The 24,725-nt window shown below is 44.0% G+C and overlaps 1 protein-coding gene and 1 gene segment (V, D, J or C); one reads left to right on the top strand and one right to left on the bottom strand.

Moving 5' to 3' along the window:
- Nucleotides 1–3,154: 3,154 nt before the first annotated feature.
- Nucleotides 3,155–5,301, top strand: LOC112866455 (T-cell receptor beta chain V region E1-like). The segment is given in 3 exon segments: nucleotides 3,155–3,287; nucleotides 3,563–3,861; nucleotides 5,242–5,301. Coding segments are annotated over 3 exon segments (492 nt in total).
- An 8,699-nt stretch (nucleotides 5,302–14,000) lies between these two features.
- LOC112866989 (putative inactive serine protease 58) lies at nucleotides 14,001–19,809 on the bottom strand. Its single transcript, XM_025929956.2, has 6 exons — nucleotides 19,707–19,809; nucleotides 19,372–19,458; nucleotides 17,565–17,703; nucleotides 17,084–17,340; nucleotides 14,351–14,490; nucleotides 14,001–14,234 (listed from the first exon to the last, which is right to left on the bottom strand). Exons 2-6 carry the CDS (start codon nucleotides 19,409–19,411, stop codon nucleotides 14,085–14,087), a joined length of 726 nt encoding a protein of 241 aa, XP_025785741.1. The 5' UTR covers nucleotides 19,412–19,458; nucleotides 19,707–19,809; the 3' UTR covers nucleotides 14,001–14,084.
- Nucleotides 19,810–24,725: the final 4,916 nt, after the last annotated feature.

The following is a 24,725-nucleotide window of genomic DNA, read 5'->3' as shown; positions in this document are numbered from 1 at the left end:
AGCTAACACAAGAACACGGGGGCTCTGCCCCCAGGCCAGTGCCCGTTCCATTATTTGCTTAGGTTACAGACACCCACAAGGCACCCAGCCACCTGCCATGCCTTCCCCACCGTGGCTGGCCCTGGTGGAAGGGGTTATCATCTACTGGTTGCTTCTTAGGGAGGGGACCCACATCTCACTCTATTTCCAGAGTTCTTTCTGCCCAAGCTATGACACAGCTGGGCCTGAGCCAGAAATCACCTCACTGACCCCCAGCGTCCTTCCTGCATCAGGCAATGGAGAGGCTCTGAAAAATTAACAAGGACATGCGTCCAGGGGGCATCTGCCAGCACAGAAATTAGACCACACATCACACAGGAAGTCAGCTCGGGTGGGAGCTGGGGCATCTACTTACGCCTCCGTCTGGGACATGCATATTCTTTTTAGTATCAATTAAGTTCATCAAAGCTGGTATGGACCCAGCTGGGGTGGTTGGCAGGCTCTGTGAGCACCTGAGTTGGAACTGGGGTGCAGTGGGAGAAGAAAACCCATTTCCCATGCCTTTTCTGAGAGAGGGGAGATTGCTGGCAGTCATCTGGAAGGAAGAGGTTTACCTTGGCCCAGGATGGGAGCAGGGCCAAGACCAGAGGAGGAGCCTTGGGACGCAATGACCTTGAGGAGCAGGAATCCAGGGAGGAGATAACAGGAGTATCAGAGACATTCTGATCCCAATCGCATTTGGGGATTAAGGCTAAGGGAGGGAGTGGCAGGGAGACAGGCAGCCCGCCCTATAAACCAAGATGGGGCCAGGATCCCTTATCCTGCAATCTGTCTACCGGCCAGAGAGCCTGCCTCAGGGAGAAAGCTGGGAGCCCACGCCTGCAGCTCACGGTTTCTGTTCCTGGTTTCCTTCTGGCCACCCACTGGCCTTTTCTCTCCCTGTTCACCTGTTCCCCCAGTTATGGTTTGCACCCTCTCCCAGCCCCCTTCCCTTCTACCCTCTGATCCCCAGAGCAACTCTCTCCCAGAATAAACTCAGAATGCAGTGCACGTGGCTTGCTAAGTGAGGACGTCTCTGTCCAGGCACGTACATATTTCTGGTATTCAAGATGTGTGATTTGGGCATTCTTCCCAGAGCTTCATCCCTCTCCGTCCCTGGAGAGATGAGGTTGGGAACAGGCAGGACAGCGAAAGGCAAAAGGAGACCAGCACATGTTACTGAGAATGCAGGGCGATTGATATTTTCTTTACGATTAGATGATGCAAATTTGAAATAGTCAGATATAGAAAATATTAATGAACTTGTTTTATACACAAAATTGTACATAATGAAAATGTGGGGTTTTTTTTAAATGAACAACCACACAATTTTGAAGTCATCGCGCCAACAATTATAAACTGTATTATGCTGTCACCACATGGCATCAGTAAGCGTTATCCTTTGCCAGAATCATGGGAACCATATTGTTGTAAGTATTTACACCTGAGCAGATTAACAAAATTAGTGAATCTGGGAGGCGCAAAGCCCCAGGACACCAGGGCACAGCTGTTCCCTGACGTGCAGTCTCCCAGGTGGTGGGTCTGCGGTCCTATCGTGCTCCAGCTGTCTTCTTCATTCATCAAGTGTCTGTGACAGCGCAGACACCTCACTGGGAACACCGACGTGAATATGGTGCAGTCCCAGGTCTTGAAATTGTAAAGTTCAGTTGCTAGATCCCTATGTGTCCCCTTACTTTTGTCCATAAAATTCTGAGGGGGAAGAGAAGGTAGGTATGGACCTTTACATCTGATTTCCCAGATCGCGGATTTCCAAACTTTCTGAAAAAACAAGGCCTCTTACCACTGTTGAAAAGTTACAAGATTTTGTGATCTTAATCTCAGCTGATGACTGAGAGAGAAGGAGATGTAAACGCTATTAATTCTGTGAAATTGGAATTGAATTGGTAGTTGACCATGGCGGTGACAGGAGTCAACTCTAAGTGCTCAGTCTGTGCCAAACTCTATTCCAAGAATTTTTCATGTATTAATCTATTTACTCCTATAAAGTCGCCTTCATAATTATCTCCATCTTACAGAGGGAGAAACACTCCCAAGGCCACCTGCTAGGTAGGGCCGGTGCTGTGAGTTGTCAGGAAGATGTAACTGAAAATCAAAGCTCCTCCCAATTCAGAAAAATCTCTCCCCAAAAGTAGGAGAGAAAGAAAGCAGTCTCATTACTGAATAAGCATTAAACCGATGTGATACACATCCCAGGCATTTTGTTAAGGGGTTGCAAAGACAGACAGAAATCCCGGCCTTTTATATAGGTAATCAGATACAATCCATTACATAAATGTTCTCGAGATAAACTATAGCCAGACCTCAAATAAGAGGCCGGGACAGGACTTTTGTTAACCCACAGTTCATCTTACAGTCACTTGGTGACTGGGGGTGTCCATCTGCGTTTGCTAATATGCTTTACCCAAAGGCAAAGTAACTTGCCATATCTTTAGGACAGGGAATCGTTTTGCAACTTAGCGGGAGGCATCTACTCTAAATTTAGTTAGGCTCATCCTGATACTTGTATTTCAAAGAGAGGATGGCGGGACCTTGCGAAAAACATTTCTGGGTGATTTACACACATTTCAAAGAAACAGAGAAAGAACTTAAAATTACAAGTTTTCTAAAGTAAATGCTCTGAGGGAATGGACAGGAGTTAAGTGTCTTTCCTTATTTTCAACAGGGAAAATGAAGCCTCTTATGTTTAATTTGCAGTTACCCTTACAGAGGAGAACACGTGTGATTAGAAACGAGCGGCCACTGTGTACTGACCAGTGTGGCCTCTTGCACACTGGGGGAGAGAGGTCTTCGCTGAATCCACCAGCCTGCTTGGTTGCATTGAGATGTTTTAATCCCTTGGGAAGATCTGAGGCACAGATTCAGAACCACTGTCGTCTGTGTCCCAGAATCCCAGAGATTCTGAGAGGGTGCAGGACTAAACTAAGTGCCCTCGCCAAGGCACTCAGTGAATGTGGGGAGCGTGTGCACGCCCATGTGAGGGCTGTTGGCGTGCAGGAAACAGGAAACCGTGGGGTCTGAACCGCAGTGAGAAAATGAGACAAAATATTGAGTTTCCTGGAGAAGCCACTCCCTTTTGAGTTTCAGGCCCAGAGTGTCAGCTACTGATTGCCACCTTATGGACCGGGACCCTGCTCTCCTGCCTGACTGGGCCCGTCCCGCTGCCGAGCTGGAGAAAGCCCGTGGGGCCCAGGCAATGGTACCATTTCCCATTCTGTGGGGCTGGGTGCTCATGGCCACCGTGACAACAGGTCAGATGCCAGGCCGAGAAAGCCACTCCATGGGCTGAGGGAGGGAAAGAGGGACCAGTAGGCACAGAAAGTTTTGTTCCTTCATCCCAGGCTTTCCAAGATTCTCCCAGCCATAGCACCCTCCCATCTCCGACCCCCGAGGAAGCATCCCTTCCGTCTCCAATTGCCATTGCTCATGGGCCCCCCTCTGAGATTTTGCGGCAGCTGATTTGGGGGAGGGGAGGCGGGTATCGCTACCCTCAGTACCTTTAGCCTGGCCTGACTGTGTATTTCAGATGCCTCAGCAAGCTTGGTGGAGCAAAGGCCCAGGTGGGTCCTGGTACCTCGTGGACAAGCTAAAACCCTGCAGTGCATCCTGAGGGATTCCCAGTACCCCTGGATGAGCTGGTACCAACAGGATCTCCAGGGACAACTACAGCTGCTGGCCACCCTGCGGAATACCGGGGATAAGGAGTTCGTATCCCATCCTGGAGCAGATTACCAGGTGACACGGGTCGATAACACGGAGCTGGGGCTGCACGTGGCCAACGTGACCCAGGGCAGAACCCTGTACTGCACCTGCAGCAAAGACACAGTGAGACACCCTCCTTGGACAAATGAATAAAAACCATCCCGGATTGGCAACCACAGACCCAACCTCCTCCCCCGCCCCGACAGCCCCCCTAAGCCTGCTTCCTCTCCCCCCAGATCCTCCCTTGTCGCCTCTTTTCTATAAACGGGCTCTTTTTCTCCCCCAGTTTATTTATTTTTGAGAGAGAATGTGTGAGAAAGAGGCTGTGCACCAGGGGGAGCAGGAAAGGGGTAGAGAGAGGAAGAGAAAGAGAGAGAGGCAGAGAGAGAATCCCAAGCAGGCTCCAAGCTGCCAACGCAGAGCCGGACCCGGGACTCCATCTTGCAAACCATGAGATCATGACCTGGGCCAAAATCAGGAGTCGCACAGCCAACCGACTGTGCCCCTCTGTAGACTCTTCCTGCTGCTTTCCCACTGCCCTTTTGGTGAACACTCCGCCTGAGTAGCACGGCAATTTGACCACAGGCTCCGAAGGGCTCTGTTGCAGACCACTCTGCCACTTGGGAGCTTTGGGAGAAACTTGGTTTCTGTGCCTATAAAGTACAGACAGTAACTCCGCCCAGCTCAGAGCTTGCTGTGAGGATCGAACGGCACGATTCTTCACAATATGCCTACATAACTAGCCAATGCATTTTAATACCAGAGGAGTGCTGGAAAGAAATCTAGAGAAATTCTGGGAGCTCAGAAAGGAGGAAGAATGCGTATCTCAATAGGTAGCCCCTTCATCCACACCCCTAGAATAAACACCCGCTTTTCCAATTAGATCCCCATATGCAGCACTCACCACCACCTAAACATCTCACACCCCAATCTCAAGTTGATCTCTTTTGAAGTAAAATCCTCCAGAGAGGGCCTGACCTGGGAAGGACCAGGGTCTGGAGCCACAGCAGAGGGCTCGCCAAACGTTGACTAAAAAACCATGGCTCAGAACTGGGTTTGCAAACTGAGCAAGGTCATACAAGGAGTGAGGGCCACACAAAGAGCCTAGGGTCCCAGGCAAATGGACCAGAACCAGCAGGCCGGTGCAGGGCCTGGAGAGAGGCCCCGGTCCTGGGTGCCCTGCAGAGACGGTAGGCCGAGAGGCTGCTGCTCCACTCTGCCTCGAGCTCGGAACATCTCTATCCCAGAGGGTGTGGACCAGACGAGCAGGTAACTGGGGTGCAAGGTGGGAGTGAACGAGAAGACATCTCAAAGGAACCTCAGTCCCGATGGTGGTCTGGGTGGCTGCGAGGCTGGGCCGCTGGCAAGTGTCCTTTCCTCAGTGCTTGTGGAGAGGGAGTTTGTCCACTAGGGGGCACCATCTGCCCGTAGTTCTCCATGATCGGCTCAGACCGATAGTCTGGCATGGGTCACAGGTGAGTCTTCTCTCGGCCCCCTCTCCAGTGTGTGGTGAACACCTGCGCGGCTCTAGAGGACAAGAATGGTGATAGGGAGCAGGGCTAGAGCCTGGCCTAGGGCACTGGGGACATTTGGGTATCTGTCCTCTCATCCCTCCAAGAAGGGTACCTCTAAGAACGCCCTGCTTAGATCCTTCCTCCGAGGCCAGCAAGAGGCTGTTATACACCGAGATGGCAGGGCAGAGAGGCCTGGGCCACCTGCCCTTAAGGAAAGCTGAGGCCCTCTGCTGGCAGCTTTTGAAACTCAGCCAAGCACCTCCTGCTGGAGCGATAGAGGGCACCGTCGCTCTGGTTGATGGGTTCGCTTCAACCCCAGTTCGCGGGAGCTCCCTGGAGACTTCCCAGACGCAAATCTCTTCACTTGGACCATGAACTGCGCCTGAATACCACTTCCTAGCCCCTCGATTCCTAGCTGATTGAACTAGCCCTCCTAGATTGGCAGATGGTAGGGATTCACACTTTTTGATTAGATTATCAAATTTGATTGATGCTTTTTGATTAGATTATTTTATTTATCCGTTGTTATCCAGATAAGAAATACTGATCTATGTGATGTCGTCTCCTGTCTACAGGCTGGTGAGAGTGATTTGTCCATGTCTTTACAAAGTATATTTAGCTTCATTTTCTCATTCAATACTTTCAAATGCCCTCTTAGGCAAGTACCACCATTTGTTGCTTTTTATTTTTGCTTTTATTTTAATAGGGAAATGGGTGCTCAACAGTGACGTCACGCAGGTAATCGGCATACAGCTAGGACTCAAGTAGAGGAATTCTAAGTCAGATCTGTGACTCTCAACACCTCATGATGCTGCCTTTTTGCGTAATGAATACATTGCCACCGGGACAAGGCAGGTGTGAGTTGGAAGGCATCTCTGCCCCTTCCAGAAAGGCGGCTCCTGTTGTGGTGCAGACATGGTCAGAGAGCCCAGGGAAGACCACACACGATGTGGCAGCAAGTCAGGTGAGTGTCCTGCAGAGACCCTAAGTACCCTGCAGACTTGTCCTAGGATTCAGTGGGTCCAGATGGGAATAGAAAGAGTTATACATATTAAATCTAATTATTTGGAGGGGAAAGTAATATATTTTGATGGTGTAAATTAGGTTCTGCTCTGTAGTTAACTCCATAGTTTGGGTTGGTTTGAAACTTATGGGATTCCAGGACAGGCAGGTAAATACAGTCACTTAAGACTTTGTTCTCCTTTGTCTCAGCCATCCTCTCAATTAATCAATACGTGCGTAGAATACCCACTCCGTTTTCAGTCTTTTACTAGATATGGTGTGACTTTCAAGAAATATCAGGCATGTTTCCTCTTTACCTCCTCCAAATTTTACTCTTCTCTTCTTTATTCTTTCATTTGGAAGGTCCTTGGAGAGCAGAAAACATGAGCTCAAAGTTGCACTTGCAGCTCTGAGAGGCAGAGGAAGGAGGATGGGGCCTCTTTGTTATCATTCAGATTCCTGAGCCCTGAACAGAAATATAGCCCATATTTATGGTCCCTACACCATCATTTCAGGGCTTTTGAGCAGGAGGACAAGCGTGGGTCTCCTGTGAAGGCAGGGGCTTAGATACAGGTGGGCTTAGGAAGAGGGAGTTGATAACAGGCTAATAATTATTAGGGCTTAGGATCCATGCAAGTCCCTTGAGTGTAGGCACACATCCATGAGTACCCTGGTGGGGCTTATTAAGGATAAACTGGAATAAAGTTGGGTTGGTAGACAATGAATCCTGACACAGATTAGCAGTTAGCCAAGCTGAGGAGAAAGTATAGAATACTAGAAAACTTTACAAAATTGTATAATAGTTGGGGTTGTGAATTTAAACTTATTTTTCTACTTTTGTGGGTTCTCCTCGTTATATACAATGAGTGTTTAGGGTTTCTGAAATCAGGGAAACACTTCAAAAACAAAGCAACTCTATCTGACAGTTGCCTAACTAAATGATATTACAATGTACTTGTCTTGCAGTTATAGTTTTTGACCTCTACCCAAATAAATACAATAATGTTGTAAAACTTCCTTTTTATATTTTATGCCTAAGAGCCTCTTCCATACAGGCTGGGAAAGACAGGTGCCTGACACCTGAGGAAAGGGAACATATATTGGTAAATTCTATCAGAATGTTCTCTGGCTCTCTGATATAACCTGATTTACTTATTTATTTATTTTTTCTGTGTGTGTGGACATGAAAATAGTTTCCATCCAAGTTGAAGAAAGACAAACACAGATGTAAAGAAATGGTGACAAGGAGACCTGGATGGTTCAGTCAGTTAAGCCTCAATAAATTTGGCTTGATGCTGGCTCAGGTCATGATCTCACAGTTCATGAGTCCGAGTCCCTCATTGGACTCCACGCTGACAATGCAGAGCCTGCTTGGGATTCTCTCTCTTCCTTGCTCTCTGCCCCTCCCATGCTCTCTCTTTCTCTCTCTCTCTCTCTCTCTCAAAATAAATTTTTTAAAAAACCTTAAAAATTATAAAAGAAAAAAGAAATGATGACAGATTACCAGTCATCCCTTGGCAAAGATTTAAAAATGGGATTATCACTTATTGAGGGCCTACTGTGTGCTAAATATTATGCTCCATGCCTTACATAAGTTATCTTATGTACTACTGGTCCCATTTTATAGATATATTCAAACAAGACAGGTTAAATTACTTAATTCCTTGCCTAAGGACACAGAGTTAGTAGCTGTTGAAGTTGGGATTAAATACCAAATTGGATCCCAAATCCATGCTCTTTCAGGCACACTAAGCCTGGGATCATACTTTTGGGCATCTAGAAATGAGATAAACTTACATTGGAGGGGGAGATGTTGGAAATCAAAGAGTGGAGGGATAGCAGTCACAGCAGGGAGCCAGCTAAACTGACAGAATCCAGACAGCAAAGCATATTGAAGGCCGAAGGGAAGTCGGGCAGGTGGCCAGTCGAGGGGGCAGCAGCCAGGAGAACCAACTATATGGCAGGTAGGCAGCAGCAGGAAGTTGTGACAGCAAGAAGCTGGCCTCATATGGGCTTCCAGCAACATCTAGGAAGAGTAAGGCAGAGCCCCAGGCTTATAGGAGCTGGGGAATGAGACAAGGTTGTCAAGACAAAGACAGCATTAATGGAACTGGGATTAAAAGGTAGGGTGGGGGTGCTTCACTGCAGGAACAGAACAGAGTCCCAGTTACTAGATTTGGGCTATTCGGTAGAAAAGGGTAATGACAAGTTTGGCTTGGTGATGAGTTAAACTTCTCTTAACCAAGGATAGCATTGGCCCCATGTCTTGGGCTGCTGTTGTAGATGGGGTTCTAGAGATTATAGGTATGCCAATTGAATGGCTCAAGGTAGGGATATGGGCTATAGAGAGCCAGCCAAAAGCAAGTTTGAATGCATATTTTATAGTTGAAGCAAATCCTACATGTGATTTACTAACATTTAATAATCTCTTAAAAACAAACCACCACCACCACCGCCAACAACAACAACAACAAATCATAGAGCAACAAGGAGCACTGGTTTGATTTTAGTCAAAGTAGCTGCCAGACACCCCAAAGTAAGATAATGAAGGTACCTAGTACTGCTGACTTTTCAACAGACCTGGGAGCAATGACCTTGGGGTTCCTTGGCAGTGTCAGCCCCTGGACTGGCTTCTCAACCCCCATCTTTAGCTTCCAATGGGCAACTTGATTCTACTCCAATTGTTATAGACAATGACTTCAAATCAAAGCTTTTTTCCACCCTGATTCCCTGTGGAACAGAGCTCATTTTATGGTTTCTGAAATCCTCCTGTCCTTGAAACAAACACACAAAGGAAGACTTGCAAATTGTAAGAAGTCTTGAAAGTCTCATCAGTACAGTAGCTAACATTAATTTCTGTGCACAAGCATAGGCTCTAGCCTTACCTTCACCTTGTTTTTGTGAGATCCTGGCCTACTCACTCACATTTAGCTTTGGGGATCATAGCTTTTCAGCCTTGAAAACAGTGGTTACAGGGGATATCCCCTTACTCAATGGAGCAGCATACTCTCCAAAATCCTAACATGTTATTATGATTTGAGGAAACTGATAAATACCCTCCCCCTGCTCCATTTTCTCCACATAACTTCTGAACAAATGGAGGGAGACAAAGGGGTAAGGCAGATGGGAAGGGAAACTTCTGGCAAGGTTACTTACAGAGCTGATAGAAAATATGGCTTAGACACATGGCAACAAGGGATTCCCAAGGCTGCAACTTAAAATTAGAAAGATGTATCCCACCATTCAGGATCTTCTACCAGTGGCGGACTCTACCATATTTTCTACTAAAAACATAAAGTGCAAATAAATAAACAAATAACCTTATAGATGCCGGATGTTCTCCCCTTTCAGTGGCATTTGTCTCCCACTAAAGGGCCTCTTAGATTTTAGTCTAACTTGTTTCAGGAAAACAGATAAGTGTTAAGTTATTAAATTCATCTGCTTCTCTTACTCTTAAATGGAAACAAACAATGTGGTGATGTTTTGGAGCCCTTAAGAGGATTCTTTCAAGGGTTCTCCATAAAAATGGGATCCCCAGGAATGAAACTGATAGGAAGTTCAAGTTCTTATTTGATTTATATCACACAAAACAAACAAACAAACAAACAAACAAACAAACAAAAACCACCTGACAGATTTGGTAATAGTGGACCAATGGGAGTCAACATCCTAAAATGTGATGGGATCCTCCCTAGGTCACAAACCTGTTAGTGACAGAAACTGGTTCAGTGCCCACCTGGTACCCTAGAGGATGGACCGTGTTCTAACATTGAGAGTCTCCCTTTTAGCCCATACAAAGGTGACCTGGGTCTATTTAGTTGGGAACTTGTGCTCTAGGGACAAGAACATAGCTAAATTTTTTGAGATTCTGGGTTCTGAATTGATACTAATTTGTGGTGTTTGTGGTGGTAGGGAAGACTTATAATCAGTTCTGTCCTCTGATCAGTGTGGGGCTTTTAAAAATTGAGGGATAAATGGATTTTTTTTAACCTAAGTCATCCCTGGAGTAATTCAGTGGGGCTCTGAAACCATCTAGAATTTATTTCCATATTTCCTATGTGCATTGGTGAGAATGGAAAGGGTGCATTTGTTTTTTACAACTGGTAGAATCTCTACAATATCTCTTGGGTCTGTGAAGTGAGGGCTTTTATCATAGAAGGGGCTAAGAGAAAGTTGGTGGGACTTTCCCTTAGTAAATCTAAAACATCAGCACATTGTTGAGGTCAGTACTACCAACACAGACTTGAAATATGCTGGGTGATAATGTGTATTTTAATCTCATTCAGTTCTTCAGTTGGCCATGTCATAAGAGTGGTGGGGAACGATAGTGTTTGATTATCGCATGGTAACACCAATTATAGTTGCTGTTCCATATGTAGCCTCCTTACTAGAGCAAATAAATTCAGTCCTTCACACTCAGTATGCAACTATCCATCTGGAAAGTGTATTTTTGTACATTGCATTGAGAAGCTCAGAATTAATTCATTTTCATTTGTCAGGGACAACGGTATTTGTTTTACCTCCATGCTCAAGCAGTCACCATTGCTCTGCCCCTGAAACTGAATATAGTCTTTTTTTTAATTTTTTTTTTTCAACGTTTATTTATTTTTGGGACAGAGAGAGACAGAGCATGAACGGGGGAGGGGCAGAGAGAGAGGGAGACACAGAATCGGAAACAGGCTCCAGGCTCCGAGCCATCAGCCCAGAGCCTGACGCGGGGCTCGAACTCACGGACCGCGAGATCGTGACCTGGCTGAAGTCGGACGCTTAACCGACTGCGCCACCCAGGCGCCCCCTGAATATAGTCTTTAAGGAACCTGACAACCTCAAAGGGTACCAGGCTGATCTATTGTATTGACGATACCATGTTGGTAGGATGAGATAACAGGGAGTAGCAAGTTTCCTGGGTCTTGGAAAGGCAGATATGTGAGAGTGGGCAGGTGATGCAACCAGTAAAATACAGCCACCTGCTACTGCAGGCAGGTATATGTTGGATTGCTCTGCTGAACTGAACATGTTTTATATTTGTGCTCCCTACTGTGAAGAACGGTCTCTGAAGATCTCTAACTTTTATAAGCAACATCCATCTCATTAGGATATCATGCTCTGAACCATGTAATGAGAGATCTATAAAGTGGCTAGTTTAGGAAGAGAGTAAGTCAGAGAAGGCTTTGCAGCCAGCACAGGTTGAAGTACAACTGGCTGTTTGTTAGTTGTAAATAAACTCTGTTGATTCAATGGTGCTGGAAGTATCTTTAGTGTACTGAATGAAGCTCATGTCAAAACCTAATAAGAAAATCAAAATAGAGATCCCAAAACATGGTAGCAAATTCATGCTCCTTTTTCTTTTTTGGGAAATAGCTCCTGGTTTGCCACTGGGGTCTAGTGGAGACTAAATGCCTGACTCTAGATCACCAGTTGGCCATGAAACTTGCTCTAGGAGGGTAACTGTTATTGATTTGGATATATGCTCCACAACATTCCATCCCCAACTTCTAGTGCAATGGGCCAGAGGTAAATTAGGCCCTGAGAATCCAAATAAATTGCACTAGCAATTGCCCTGGGAAATCTTTCCTTAAGCCACATTATGACCTCAAATAGATTTATTCCTAAACCGTTCACTGAGGATGGAAAGACTTTACTGGTTGACAGGTTGATACTGATTGCACACCTACTAATGTGATAATAAAGCCCCTCAGAGGGAAAGAGGAGAATGGGATTCTTCTCAGGAGACAGAAGTTCAATCAGCATATCTAGTTTTCTTACCTGGGGTAGGGTATATGTGAATTTCTTGAGAGTGGCTAGTGGTCTGCCCTGACAGACCCTCAGAAGGAGGGGGATGGACGGAATGGGGATTAGCTGTCTGGGGAAAAATAATGTAGTGGGATTTTTCAGGGTCAGTTTGGAGCAGGAGAATATTGTGTCCCATGAGAATTCTCACCAAAATGCTCTCACTTTTGAGGAACTTAAGAATCGTATAGATAAGCGGGTCTGTTCTGAAGTCCTTCTTCATTCTCCCGAGTGCTTTTTAGTGGCTCCATAAAAAAGTGATGGGGCCAAATGGAGCTTATGCACCTGCCTACCACCACTGCTGCAGATTCAGTGTGCCAGCGTCAGTGACCAATCTCAGCCCTGATGTAGTTCTGATGCAGTGCTGTACCCCAGGTCCCCTGGCAGCCCCTTTCATCATGGAGGGAGTAGCTATTGTCCTTACTGAAAATGACATAGTCTGTATTTGATCTTTCTTTTCCTTGCCACCTTCCCAGCACCATCATCCTTGAATTAACTGAATGCCTTACGTATCCTACAAAAAAAGGAATGTATTTTCCTTTTTTAAGACTGTTTATTTATTTTGAGAGAGAGAGAGAGAGAGAGAGAGGGAGGGAGGGAGAGAGAATGAATGGGGAAGGGGCAGAAAGAGAGGGAGAGAGAGAGAATCCCAAGCTGGCTCCATGCTGTCAGCGCAGAGCCCATTGTGGGGCTTGATCTCATGAAATGTGAGATCATGACCTGAGCCAAAATCAGGAGTTGGGTGCTTAACCAACTGAGTCACCCAGGAGCCCCAGAATGTATTTTCCAACCAAGGAAGCCACTGTACAGTGACAATGGTGAGACAGTAGGCTGATGCCCGTGGAATGCAGTGACCGTGACGTATGCATTATCACCTAGAATCAAGTAGCCTTATAAGATAACAGAATAAACTACTGAAATCATAGTACCATTTTAAGGTGGGAAACATCTCCAGAGGGTAAGGTGCTCTCTTGCAAAAACCATCTGTTTTTCCATAGCTAAAATGTCAGTTAATACCATATCTGAAGGTAAAGTTCTCACAATTGCCTTAATAACCCGTACACAAAGTGTTGCTTTTCAACACTGCAAGCTGGGGTTTACTCAGTTCAAGGTTTTCGAACCCTAGAGAGGACAAGATTTCCTGCTGGCACTTTGCTTCCTGAGAGGAGTTCTCTTGTCCTCTAGCTAGACTGCAAGTTTCCCATAGCCTACCTGTGGTGGCCACAGGCAGTACCCTCTAAAATTCATTTTTGTTTATGTGCTTTTGATCTTAAGTAACTATTCATTAAAACTCTCAGGTGGTAACTGGTGCTGCAGGGGTGAGATGAAAACACAGGGAATAAGGAAGAAAAATGCAAGAGTAACAGTTATATAGAATGGAGTCCCTGCAGCAGCAGGCATAATAGAAGGGGCAAGCATATATGGCAAAATCTGGCCCCAATTCCCTGTTACACCTGCTGTGTCATATGCCTCGGTTCACTTTTGTATTAACCTCCCATGACTCCAGCCTCTATCCAGAATTCTGCAAAATGAATGACCATGATCTACGCCTGGTGTAGAGAGTCATGTGGGCAAGGAGAAACAGAGTGCAATACCTCCTATAGTCTCCTTCTTAGGAGCCTTTTCCCTCACCTGTATGTCTAATCAGCTCTCTCTTTGTCATATTTCCTTCTTCCTTTTGGCATGTGCAATTCGACAAAAGTGCACATTAATTCAGTGCAAGTAGTAAGGATTTATCACCCAAAATGGTGGACTGGCCTTTTTTCAATAGGTCAATGATCCCTTTGTTAGAACAAAATCCCCACTTGATAAAACTTCAATTGCCTAAGGGGTAATGAGTTTGCCATCTTTATCGAATGGAGAAGACAAAGGGTTATCATGTAAGGTCACAGTCTAGGGATGTACAAATCACTCACTCCGTTGGGCAGAAGTGAGACAGGCATGCCTGATACAATCCAGGGCATCTACTCAAGGTTTAATTGTGAGGCTGGACACAGGGACAGGCTGTGCCATATGATCCAGAATTCCTGCCATGGGAGCTCAGTTGTTTTTGATTGTGTTTCTAATCCAGGACATGTAGTTAAAGATTTTGGTATAGATGCCAACATCAGCTCTCAAAACACATCCATCTGCAAAAGCCAATATTCCTTGAAGGACCCCATTGCAGACTGCTGGGGCAGCTGTGACTTCCTGCCAGGAAAAAAAAAAAAAAAAAAAAAAAAAAAAGGAAACTAGGTTATCTTATCTTTCTGGCAAAAACACAAAAGAAATAATATGGGAAAACTAAGACATTAAGAACATACTACCTTGCAGGACAGCCTCCTTCCTGGCACAATGCCTAAGCACAGCATACCTTCCTGGATCTTGTAGGTTTTATAGGCATTGTGGCACTCACGCCTGGAGATTATGGAGATGTTCACATTCTGCAGTGAGTCAGGATCCTTGGCTAGAGGACAGAAAGACACAGAGCTTCTGTAAGAGTCAGTAGATAACAAACCTCCTTTTTTTCCTTGCCCTCTTTTTCAACATATTCCTTCTGACAGAAAGGAAAAGAGATCAAACACTGAGAGAAATCAAAATGTGGCTACTTGGACAGCAGGAAATGATCCGATTAACAATTTCTCACGATACAAGTGTCGATCTCTTTATAAGAGATTAAATTCTTGGAAGTGACATGTAGATATGAGACATTTCTGCAATGAAATGAAATAAATCACTTTAAAATTTTCTAGAACTGTAAACGTTTCAGGAATATCCTTTGATATGGAATTCTGATTTATTTTATTTTTTGAGCTTTTATGTTTATTTATCTTTTAGTTGAAATTCATCACTGACTCCTTTTTAAATTTTTTTTATTGAAATATATTTGACTTGTAACAATGTGTAAATTTAAGGTGTATAATGTGTTGATTTGATACATTTATGTATTGTGGTTTTTTTTTTTAAGTTTATTTATTTTGAGAGAGAGCAAGAGAGAGCAGGGGAGAGGCAGGGAGAGAAGAAGAGAGAGAGAATCCCAAGCAGGCTCTGCGCTGTCAGTGTGGAGACTGATGCGGGGCTTGAACTCACTAACTTCGAGATCACGACCTGAGCCAAAGAGTCGAAAGCTTAACTGGCTGAGCCCCTCAGGTGCCCTGATACATCTATATATTGTAATAAGATTGCCATCATAGTTAGCACCTCTATCATGTCACATAATCATTTCTTTTTTGTGGTGGAATAATTAAGATCTAGTCTCTTAGCAAGTTTGATCATATCATGATATTGCTGTCTATATTCAATATGCTATGTCTTGGGTCTCCAGAACTTCTTTAACTACTGGCTGCAAGTATGTACCCTTAAACAACATCTCTTCTTTTTAGAGTTTGAAGGAATTTAGAGAGCCTAGTTTTTCATTTGTCAGATCAGAAAAAGTCAGTATCTGCTAAAAAAATTATTTCATAAGCCAGATCAAAATGTATTGCATTTTTTTGGTTATGTCATATCTCTTCTTGACCAAGTAGCATAAGCCGGATGAGTCAAACATACTGCTCATCAGAGGGACATTTGCCTATTTTCAAAACTCAAATGGAATGAATCTCAGAGGTCAAAGAATTTCTACCTGTGTAGAGGACATAATGCTAAGTGAAATAAGCCAGACACAGAAAGACAAGTACTGTATAATCTCACTTCTACATGGAATCTAAAAGAAGCCAAGCTCACAGAAACAGAGAATAGAATGGCGGTTGCCAGAGGCTGGTGGGTGGAAGATATAGGGGTATGTTAATCAAAGGGTACAAACTTTTAGCTATTACACAAAGAAGTGCTAGAGATTTAATGTGCAGCCTGGTAGCTATAGTTAATAACATTGTACTGTGTACTTAAAACTTTCTGAGAGAGTAGATCTCAAGTATCCTCACCCCACACACTTACGTAAAGTCAGTACGTGAGGTGATGGGACCATCATTTCACATTGTATATGTATATCGAAATATGACGCTATGCGCCTTAAATCATACAATGTTTAATTTTCAATTATACCTCAATAAAGCTAGGGGAAAAAGAATTTTTACTTTTTTTTTTTTTTTTTGGAATATTCAAGTAAATGTACCTCAAGGTCTGAAGGTATTTACCAAAGAGCAGTTTAAAAACGTTGGAGCTGGGGCGCCTGGGTGGCACAGTCGGTTAAGCGTCCGACTTCAGCCAGGTCACGATCTCGCGGTCCGTGAGTTCGAGCCCCGCGTCAGGCTCTGGGCTGAAGGCTCGGAGCCTGGAGCCTGTTTCCGATTCTGTGTCTCCCTCTCTCTGCCCCTCCCCTGTTCATGCTCTGTCTCTCTCTGTCCCAAAAATAAATAAAAAACGTTGAAAAAAATTAAAAAAATAATAATAAAAAGGTTGGAGCCATGGCAGCATTGTTAGAATACGTGTACAGCTGCCTCTTGACTTCTGTAAAAGGAGGATTGGGGTCGATGGATGTGTATAAGCTGACAAGCTTGGCCAACGTCAATCTCCTTTCCATACTATAGTGTGTATATCACATGATGAATATTAAATACATAAATAAACTTACTCATGAGCTAGTCTTGCATCAGTCTTGCATACAGAAGCCCTGCCTGGTTTGGCACAGTTTGCATATTTATCTTATGTTAAATACATTAATATTATTTCATGATATATCAAGGCTTTAAGTTTCTGTATTGCCTGAAATAGTTTGAAAACATCTGCTACAGTTTGTGCCACATTTTAGAGGTCACAAAACTGATGCCCCAAAGGCAAAGTGACCACCTGTCACACAGCAAATTAAGACTAGGATACAAATGTCTTCTTTCCACTAACACCATTTCTATCATGTCTGGAAGCATAGATGGCAGCAGGAGACAGTGGGAAAGGAAGCTCAAAGGACTCCCTCACTAAGGTACAGGGAAAGGGAAAAGAGATAAAAAAATGAATTAAGAGGTCAGAAGGAAGCCTCACTGGGAAGAGTTGCAGAAGCCAAGAATAGAGAGGGAACAGAGGCGTCTCCTACTCTGAGAGAACAGTATTATCTTGAGGTCACTCACAGGCATCACATAGGTTGTAGGCCCACGTGGAGACCATGCACATGGCTTCTTCAGGGGCAGGTTCCTCAGGCAGGCTGACCAGTTTCACATAGTCATTGAGTTCAATGTATTCTCTCAGCTTGATTAACATCAGGTCGTATTCAATAGAAGTGACTGAGAAGTGTGGATGATGAATCATCTTCTCATAGCCAACTACTTGTATATCTTTCTCATCATAGTTTGATGGATTTGTAATCCCCAGTATAACCTGAAGCTTTCTGGAACAGTGTAGTTGTTTGAGAGAAGACTTGACAGAGATTATTTATCCATCCTTTTGGGCCTTTATTGGCCCCTTCCCACAGACCTTTTTCTCTACCACTGGACGTCCCCAGAAGACCTCCCTAAGTCCACTTAATTGAGCAGTGGCATCAGGCAGGGATCTGGGTCTGTGCCCAACCTGAAAACCCAAAGCATAAAGTGGTGTTGGGGGCTTACTACTTACGGTAAGTTGCAGTGTGCAGCTGTGATCACCCATAAGGGGTGAACCAGAACTCCAGCACAGGGCAAGTAATCAGATTTCAAGTAGACCAGGTATGGAGGAGTGATGTCAGTTAGGTAATCTGGATCAAAAGCCAGGGCAACTGGAGAGAGAAACATAGGAAGTTCTGAGAGTTTTGCAGGGATCTCTGGGAAAAACAAAGGAAAATTACTTAATACGCTTATGTTCCCCCTACCCTTCTAATACCTTTGTCTGTAAGCTGAATTTGTAAACTGGCTTACTTTGTTCTAAAAACGTGAAGAAAAGGATACAAACATATCAATTTTCAAAAGATACGGGTATTTTCCCTTTTGTTGTCAATAAATATTTTTCAAATTAAAATACAAGTTTTCTAAATACTTTCTACAATTCAGCGAACATATGTTAAATCAACTCCTAGAGAACTTTATGTTTTTACCTTTTTTGAGAATGCTTTTATCTATCTCATCCCTTTCCCTACAACAATGAAAGGCAAAACAGCACAAGTGCCATTTAAAAAATGGACCAACTGCTAACAGAATCTGCGGAGGGGGAGATAATTTATTCATTCAGCAAGTAAGTACTGAGCATCTAGTAGGCGCCAGGCTCTGTTTTAGGTGCTGGAGCAACATGGGGAACAAAGCAGATAAATATCCCTGCTCTCGTACGTTCTGATGAGGGGAGACATTCGATGACAGTAAACACAATACACAAGTGAATGATACAGCGTGTTAGATGGTGATTGGTGCTGCGGAAAAAATAGTACAACAGGGAAAGAGGGAAAGGTAGTACTGAGATGTGCATGCATGTGGTGGGGCCTTCTGCAATACTACATAGCAGTCAGGGTCGGTAGACCTGTGGACAGCATGAGTCATGACCAATGAAATGAAGATGAGGGAGTTAGATCATCAGATATCTGGGTCACTGGGGTTCCAGGTGGAGGAAACAGCTGGAGCAAGTGTCCCAAGGCTCATTTAAGGAGCGTCACAGAGGCTGGTGTGGCTGGCATGGAAGGTGAGGGGGAAAAGAGCAGGAAAGCACAGAGACTGCAATGGTGACGTAGGGTTTTATAGACTATCATTAGGATGTGGACTTTCTTCTGAAGGAATGTTAAGCCACATCCGGGTTTTGTGTAAGGCAGTGATAGTCATTTCCTTATGGAAAAGTGGGAAGTGTAGGAGTAGAAAGCAGAGAGGTCTGTTGGGGAATAATGTGATAATCCAGGCAGGGGATGGTGGCTTGGCCATCGTGGGCAGTGGAGGTGATGAGATGTGATTGGATTTAGGATATATTTAGAAGATAGAGCCAACGAAATTTTTCCAAATAGATTGGATGCGGGGTGTGAGAGAAAGAGCTTTTATGCATACCTGCAAGGTTTTTGCCTGAATAACTGGAGCCTGCCAGGACAAGACCAAACACCCTCTAATGCTCTGCTATGTCCATTAGTTGGACCTCTGCTTTCAACCCCTGCCTCTGCTTCTCATTCCCTCATGCGCACATTGGTCCTGTTCTAGACAGGCCCAGGGTTGGGCCAGTATTCCTTGGGAGCAGGTCTGGTATCGGGGTGTCAATGTCCATGTCTCCCCCAAAAGCATACAAGCAATCAGCTGAGATGAGGCAGATGGGCAGTGGCACAGTTGGAAAGCTGGTGGGGATGGTCGTGGTGCTGAGGGAGGGAGAATCCGTTCTTCACTTGTAGCCTGGAGCAGCGCCTTCTGTCTTTATCTATCTTTCGTGATTCCTCCCGGACTTCTTTTTGGCAAATAAAGAGAAGAATGTGGAAGATACTCACCAGTCAGGTTCAAGAGAGCCCAGAAGAGGATAAACTTCATATTGATGTCAAAAGCCTTTTCAAAGGATGAGTTTCAGCCCAGAGTCTCTGGAAAGGATGGAGAAGAGGGACAGAAAAGGGCTAAGGAAGATACAGCAAGAAGGGGTGTATCATCCAAATATATCACCTGAATTCTTCTGGTGGCAGGATTCAGTTCCAGAAGAGGTGGCCACCAGTCAGGATGGTGTCAGGTATCAGAAAGGTAAGAACTGAGATCAGGTGTCTTGGTCCCTGACACAGTAGAGAATGGATCTGAAATGTAGCATTTTTGTTTTCCTTTTCAGGGGAAAACATACCTAATCTGAGAGATGTCAGGGCTCACAGTGTTTCCACAGCCCCCTCCTCTGTGCTCTGGCCTTTGTGAGACTCTGCAATCATGGCCCTCTCCAAACTATACTCAGGACAGTGACTCCTCCCATCTGTGTGATGCTAACCCCTGGTTGTGTGACACAGACATTTGTCTCCAGTGGCCATAACCCAGCCCTCTGGTGCTGGCCTGACCCCTCTGCCTGACACTGAACTCCTCCTTGAGATAGATCAGCCTTTTCTTTCATGTCACTGTCCATCCGCTCATTTACTCCCCCAGCCAGTCAATAATTTATATTAGGTGTCTGACTTGTGCAAGGCTCTGTGCTCACTGTAGAGGCTGCTTAAATGTGAAAACACTGCTCTGCCTGCAAAGAGCTTATACACTAGTGGGAGTAATGGGTACATAGACAGGCAATTACAAAATAAAGTATTCAGAGCTCAAGCTCTACCTGTACCACTATCTACGTGGAAATATTCGCAAAACACATGATCTGTTAAATGATTTGTATCCAAAGTATGTAAGGAAATTCTAAACTCAACAAGAAAACAGACCGCTCAATAAAAAAGTGGGCCAAATATCTGAACAGATACCTTACCAAATGCATTAGTCTGCTCAGACCGCCATGATAAAACACCACAGACTGGGTGGCTTAATAAACAGACATGTATTTTCCCACAGTTCTGGAGGCTGGAAGTCCATGATCAAAGTGCCAGAAAATTCATTCCTGGCTTGTAGATAGCCACCTTCTCATGGGACCTACCTCCAAATACAGTCATGTTGGGGTTTAGGGCTTCAATAGATGAATTTTGGGAGGACACAGTTCAGTCCATATTAACAAAGAAGATACACAGATGGCAAATAGCATATGGAAAGATTCTCAACATACATTAGGGAATTACGAACTAAAGCAACAACTACACGCCTTAGAGAATGGCTACAGTTTAAAACAGAACACCAAATGTTGGCAAAGATGTGAAACAACAAGAATGTTTATTTATTGCTGGTGGAATACAAAATGTACAGCCACTTTGGGAGACAGTTTGGTGGTTTTGCACAAAGCTCAACATAATCTTACCACATGATCCAGCCATCACACTCTTTGGGATTACCTGAATGAAAACTTATGTCCACAAAATCTTACACATGAATAATTAGAGCAGCTGTAGTCACACTTGCCAAACCTTGGAACCAACCACGATGTCCTTAAATAAGTAAATGGGTAAGCAAAGTGTGGTACGTCCTCCCTGGAATATTATTTGGTGATTTAAAAAAATGAGTTATCGAGTGATAAAATACATGGGGAATCCTTAAATGCTTATTATTAAGTGATAGAAGCCAGTGTAAAATTATTATATATTTTGAAAAAGTCCATCTATAGAGACAGTAAAAAGATGAGTGGTTGTCATAATTTGAGGAGAAGGGGGCAAGGATGAACAGGTAGAGCACAGGGCATTTTCAGGCCAGTGAAGTTATTCTATATGATACTCTAATTGTGGATACATGCCATTATGGGTTTGTCCAAAGCCCTAGTACTATATAACATAAGAGCAAGCCCTAATATAAACCATGGACTTTAGTTACTAATAATGTGTCAATATTGGTTCATCAGCTGTAACAAATATACCACACCAATGCCAGATGTTAATAGATTGCTCAATGGTAGAATCCAGGTAATGGGTATACAGGTATACACTGTGAAATTCTTTCAGCTTTGTTGCATGCTTAACAATCTTCGTAATAACATGTAGGAGAGTTTTAAATTTTTACTTAAATTCCACTTAGTTAACATACAGTGTAATATTAGTTCCAGGTGTTCAATGTAGTGATCCAACACTTCCATACACCTGGCGCTCATCACAAGTGGCCTCCTTAATCCCAATCATCTATTTCACACATCCCCCTGCCCACCTCCCCTCTGGTAATCATCAGTTTGTTCTCTAGAGTTAAAGAGTCTGTTTCTTGGTTTCCCTTGCTCTCTTTCCGTTTTTTCCTATGCTCATTTGTTTTGTTTCTTAATGGAGGTTGAGGTATTGCCTTAGAACACAAGTTAGATACTTACTTCTTCAGCCTCCATTGTTATAAAGAAGGAGTATCCAAAATTTTACACTCTACCTGGGTCTTAGAGGAGGGAAGGAACTTGTCTCGCATAAAAAGGAGAGAAAAAGTAGTTCAAAAAGAGGGAAAGCCTTCTGTTAAAGCGTGAATATATGTAACAATGTGGTGTGTTTGAGGAACAGCAGCTATGTATTACAGTGAAAGTGTTAAGAACTAGGTCGAGAGATAAGCAGGAATTCTATAACGGAAAGCCTTAGTGTATAAGCCCTGCATATATAAGACTTGTGTAAGTCTTGATTGTGTGGGAGATAAGGATCCAATAAATTTATTACTTGATGAAATTCTATTGAATATTTTGGACAGACTTTAAGCCCACTGTTCATGCCTTGCATAATCCCTAATATCCTCTTCTTAGATGTGGGATGTGTGAATTGCTTCCAACTAATAGAATATGGCAAAAATTATGGGATGTCATTCTGATAATTATGTTAATACATAACACTAACATTGTGTGTGTGTGTATGTGTGTGTGTGTGTGTGTGTGTGTGTGTGTGTACACACACATCTACCTGACTAGCATGCACAAGAGAGATTTTTCCCATTGGCTTGGGGATGTAAGCAGCCACACTGAGGAAGATTAAGTGTCAAAGAACTATGTACGGATGCCCTCTCTGCACAAAGGATTGCCTCAAGGACCTGAGGGCAGCTTTCAGCTGACAGCCCACAAAAGGTGAGGAACCTGTGTCACACAACCAGAAGGAAATGAATTCTACCAACAACTTGAGAAAGCTTAGAAATCAAATTCTTACTTCAGAGCCTTACTAGACCCCGAGGAGAGGACCAAGCTAAGTCATACTTGGACTCTTGATTTGCAGAAACTGTGAGAAAATACATGTTGTCTTAAGCTGTTCAGTTTGTGGCAATGTTATTATGTAGCAGTGGAAAACCAATACAAAGTATACGGTGTGCTGGCACTTTATTAGATATTATTGATTTAGTGGTAAGGGAAATGGGAATCTTGCCCTCACAGATGATGAAGACCCATAAGAGAGACAGATATAACAAGATTTGCCACCATGGATGTCCCAATGGGGGAAAGAAAGGGATGTAGAAAAACACATAGCAGGGACCCTAATGTAAAGGTTAGAAGACTTCCTTGAGGAAGAGATGTTTGGTGCTTAAAGGATGAGTAGAAGTTAAGCAAATGAAGAGATGGGGGAAAAGTCTCTGGAGATATAGACGAGGACTCAAAAGAGAAGAGCATGTACAGAAGAGTGTGAAGAGAGACCCAGAAGAATCCCACAGAATGGACCCTTCAAGAATTGTCAAGTAGGCACTGCCTGCAAAGAAGACCCAGGAGGCAACCAGAGAGCAGATCAAGGGAGCCCATCCTTAGGCTCCATATTTTGGATGGAATAGGCTTTATCTTGCTTCCATGGTGACAGAAAGAAGTCAATAGATAGGGGAAGTGGAAAAATATAAAGAAGTAGAGATAATCAATACAGCACACCCATGAGGAAGTCAGGGGAGATGTGATCCATATCACAGGTGGACATAGAAGCTGTAGATAATAGGGTCTCACTTCCAGGAAGGATGGGAAAGAACGAGGAAGAAAAGCACTGAGTATGTTTGCAGGGTAGAAGGTGGGAGGTTGAGTGAAGTTATCGCTGATGGCTTCAACCTCCCTGTACTCCCATGCCAGAGGTCACCCAATGAAGATGAAGCACTGAAGACAGGAGCAGAGAGGCAAATGCTTGAGGTGGCCATTATGGAGAATTGTACAGACAGTGACATGGGAAATGCAGGATTGCCAGTATGTGTTGAAGACATAATTTAAGAGTTACTTAAATACTCAGATGAGCGTTTTATTAAACACTCTGGAACAGTATAAATGTGATTCAATAAAAGGGACAGGGGGTGTTGGGCAGTGACTCAGAGATGGGAAGCACTGAGAAACTAGGAATGAGGCTACTGGAGAAGACACGCAAACAGAAGGGCTTGCAGTTTGAATGACCAAGGATTACAAGGAAAAGAAGCATCATTTAATTAAATGGCCTCAGTATCCAAATTTGAGAATTTGATTTTTGTTTATGTGTCAGGATAAGCTATGGTCTTACTTGTGACCCAGCTTTTATTGCCTTTTTTTTCACTTTTTTACCTTGGTGAGGGATGAAAAGCATAGAACCAACCTTCCTCTGCCATCTCTACAGATGTATGGATTTGCCACCTCTCTCGTGGGATGGAACGCCGTACTCCTCTCTCTTCAGCCTTTTCCTTTTGTGGCGTTATTCTCTCTCTCATCTCACCGACCCTCTCTCTTCCTCTTCCTATTACCCTTTTTAGCGGATGACCTCATATGGCACTGCCTCTCCCCTCTATGTTAACCATGGCCTCTCACTCTAGACCCTACTTTTGGGTCACTTGGAATCCTCTCAATTCTCTATTTTTAAGTGTCTTGGTCAATAGGTCTAGGATGCTATACCTCTCCCCACTATATGCCAGGGTGAGAAGAGGGCTGAGCATCTGTCAGAGCTCTTCCCAGGGGCACAGAGCTCTGCTGAAGTCTGCGGCTACCACCCATAAACACACAACTCCCTGTTGTTTTTGCTTAGACATCTGAGATCCAGATCTTTGTCTCCAGCTGTCTGCTAGAAATGACCATCTCCATGTCCTTCAGGTATCTCAAATATAACTTGGACCATCCCTCCTACTCATGACCATGCTCCTGATTCTTTACACATGAAAACATTGATTCTCTTCCTGTTATCTTTGTGAACCGCCACCTACCCAGTTGCCCAAGTCAGAAACCTGGACATTATTCCAGGCACTTCCCTTTCTCTTTCTACTCACAGTCAATACATGTAAACTGTAGAGACTCTGCTTCTTTAGTCCAAATTCAGAAATTTGATGATGCTCTCTCTACCATGGAGGTTTTAGTGACACCCCCTCT

This window comes from Puma concolor, chromosome A2 (assembly GCF_028749965.1).
Source record: "Puma concolor isolate L17-30 chromosome A2, mPumCon1.1.hap2, whole genome shotgun sequence".
NCBI lineage: Eukaryota > Metazoa > Chordata > Mammalia > Carnivora > Felidae > Puma > Puma concolor.
This window is presented reverse-complemented; position numbering and strand designations above follow the sequence as displayed.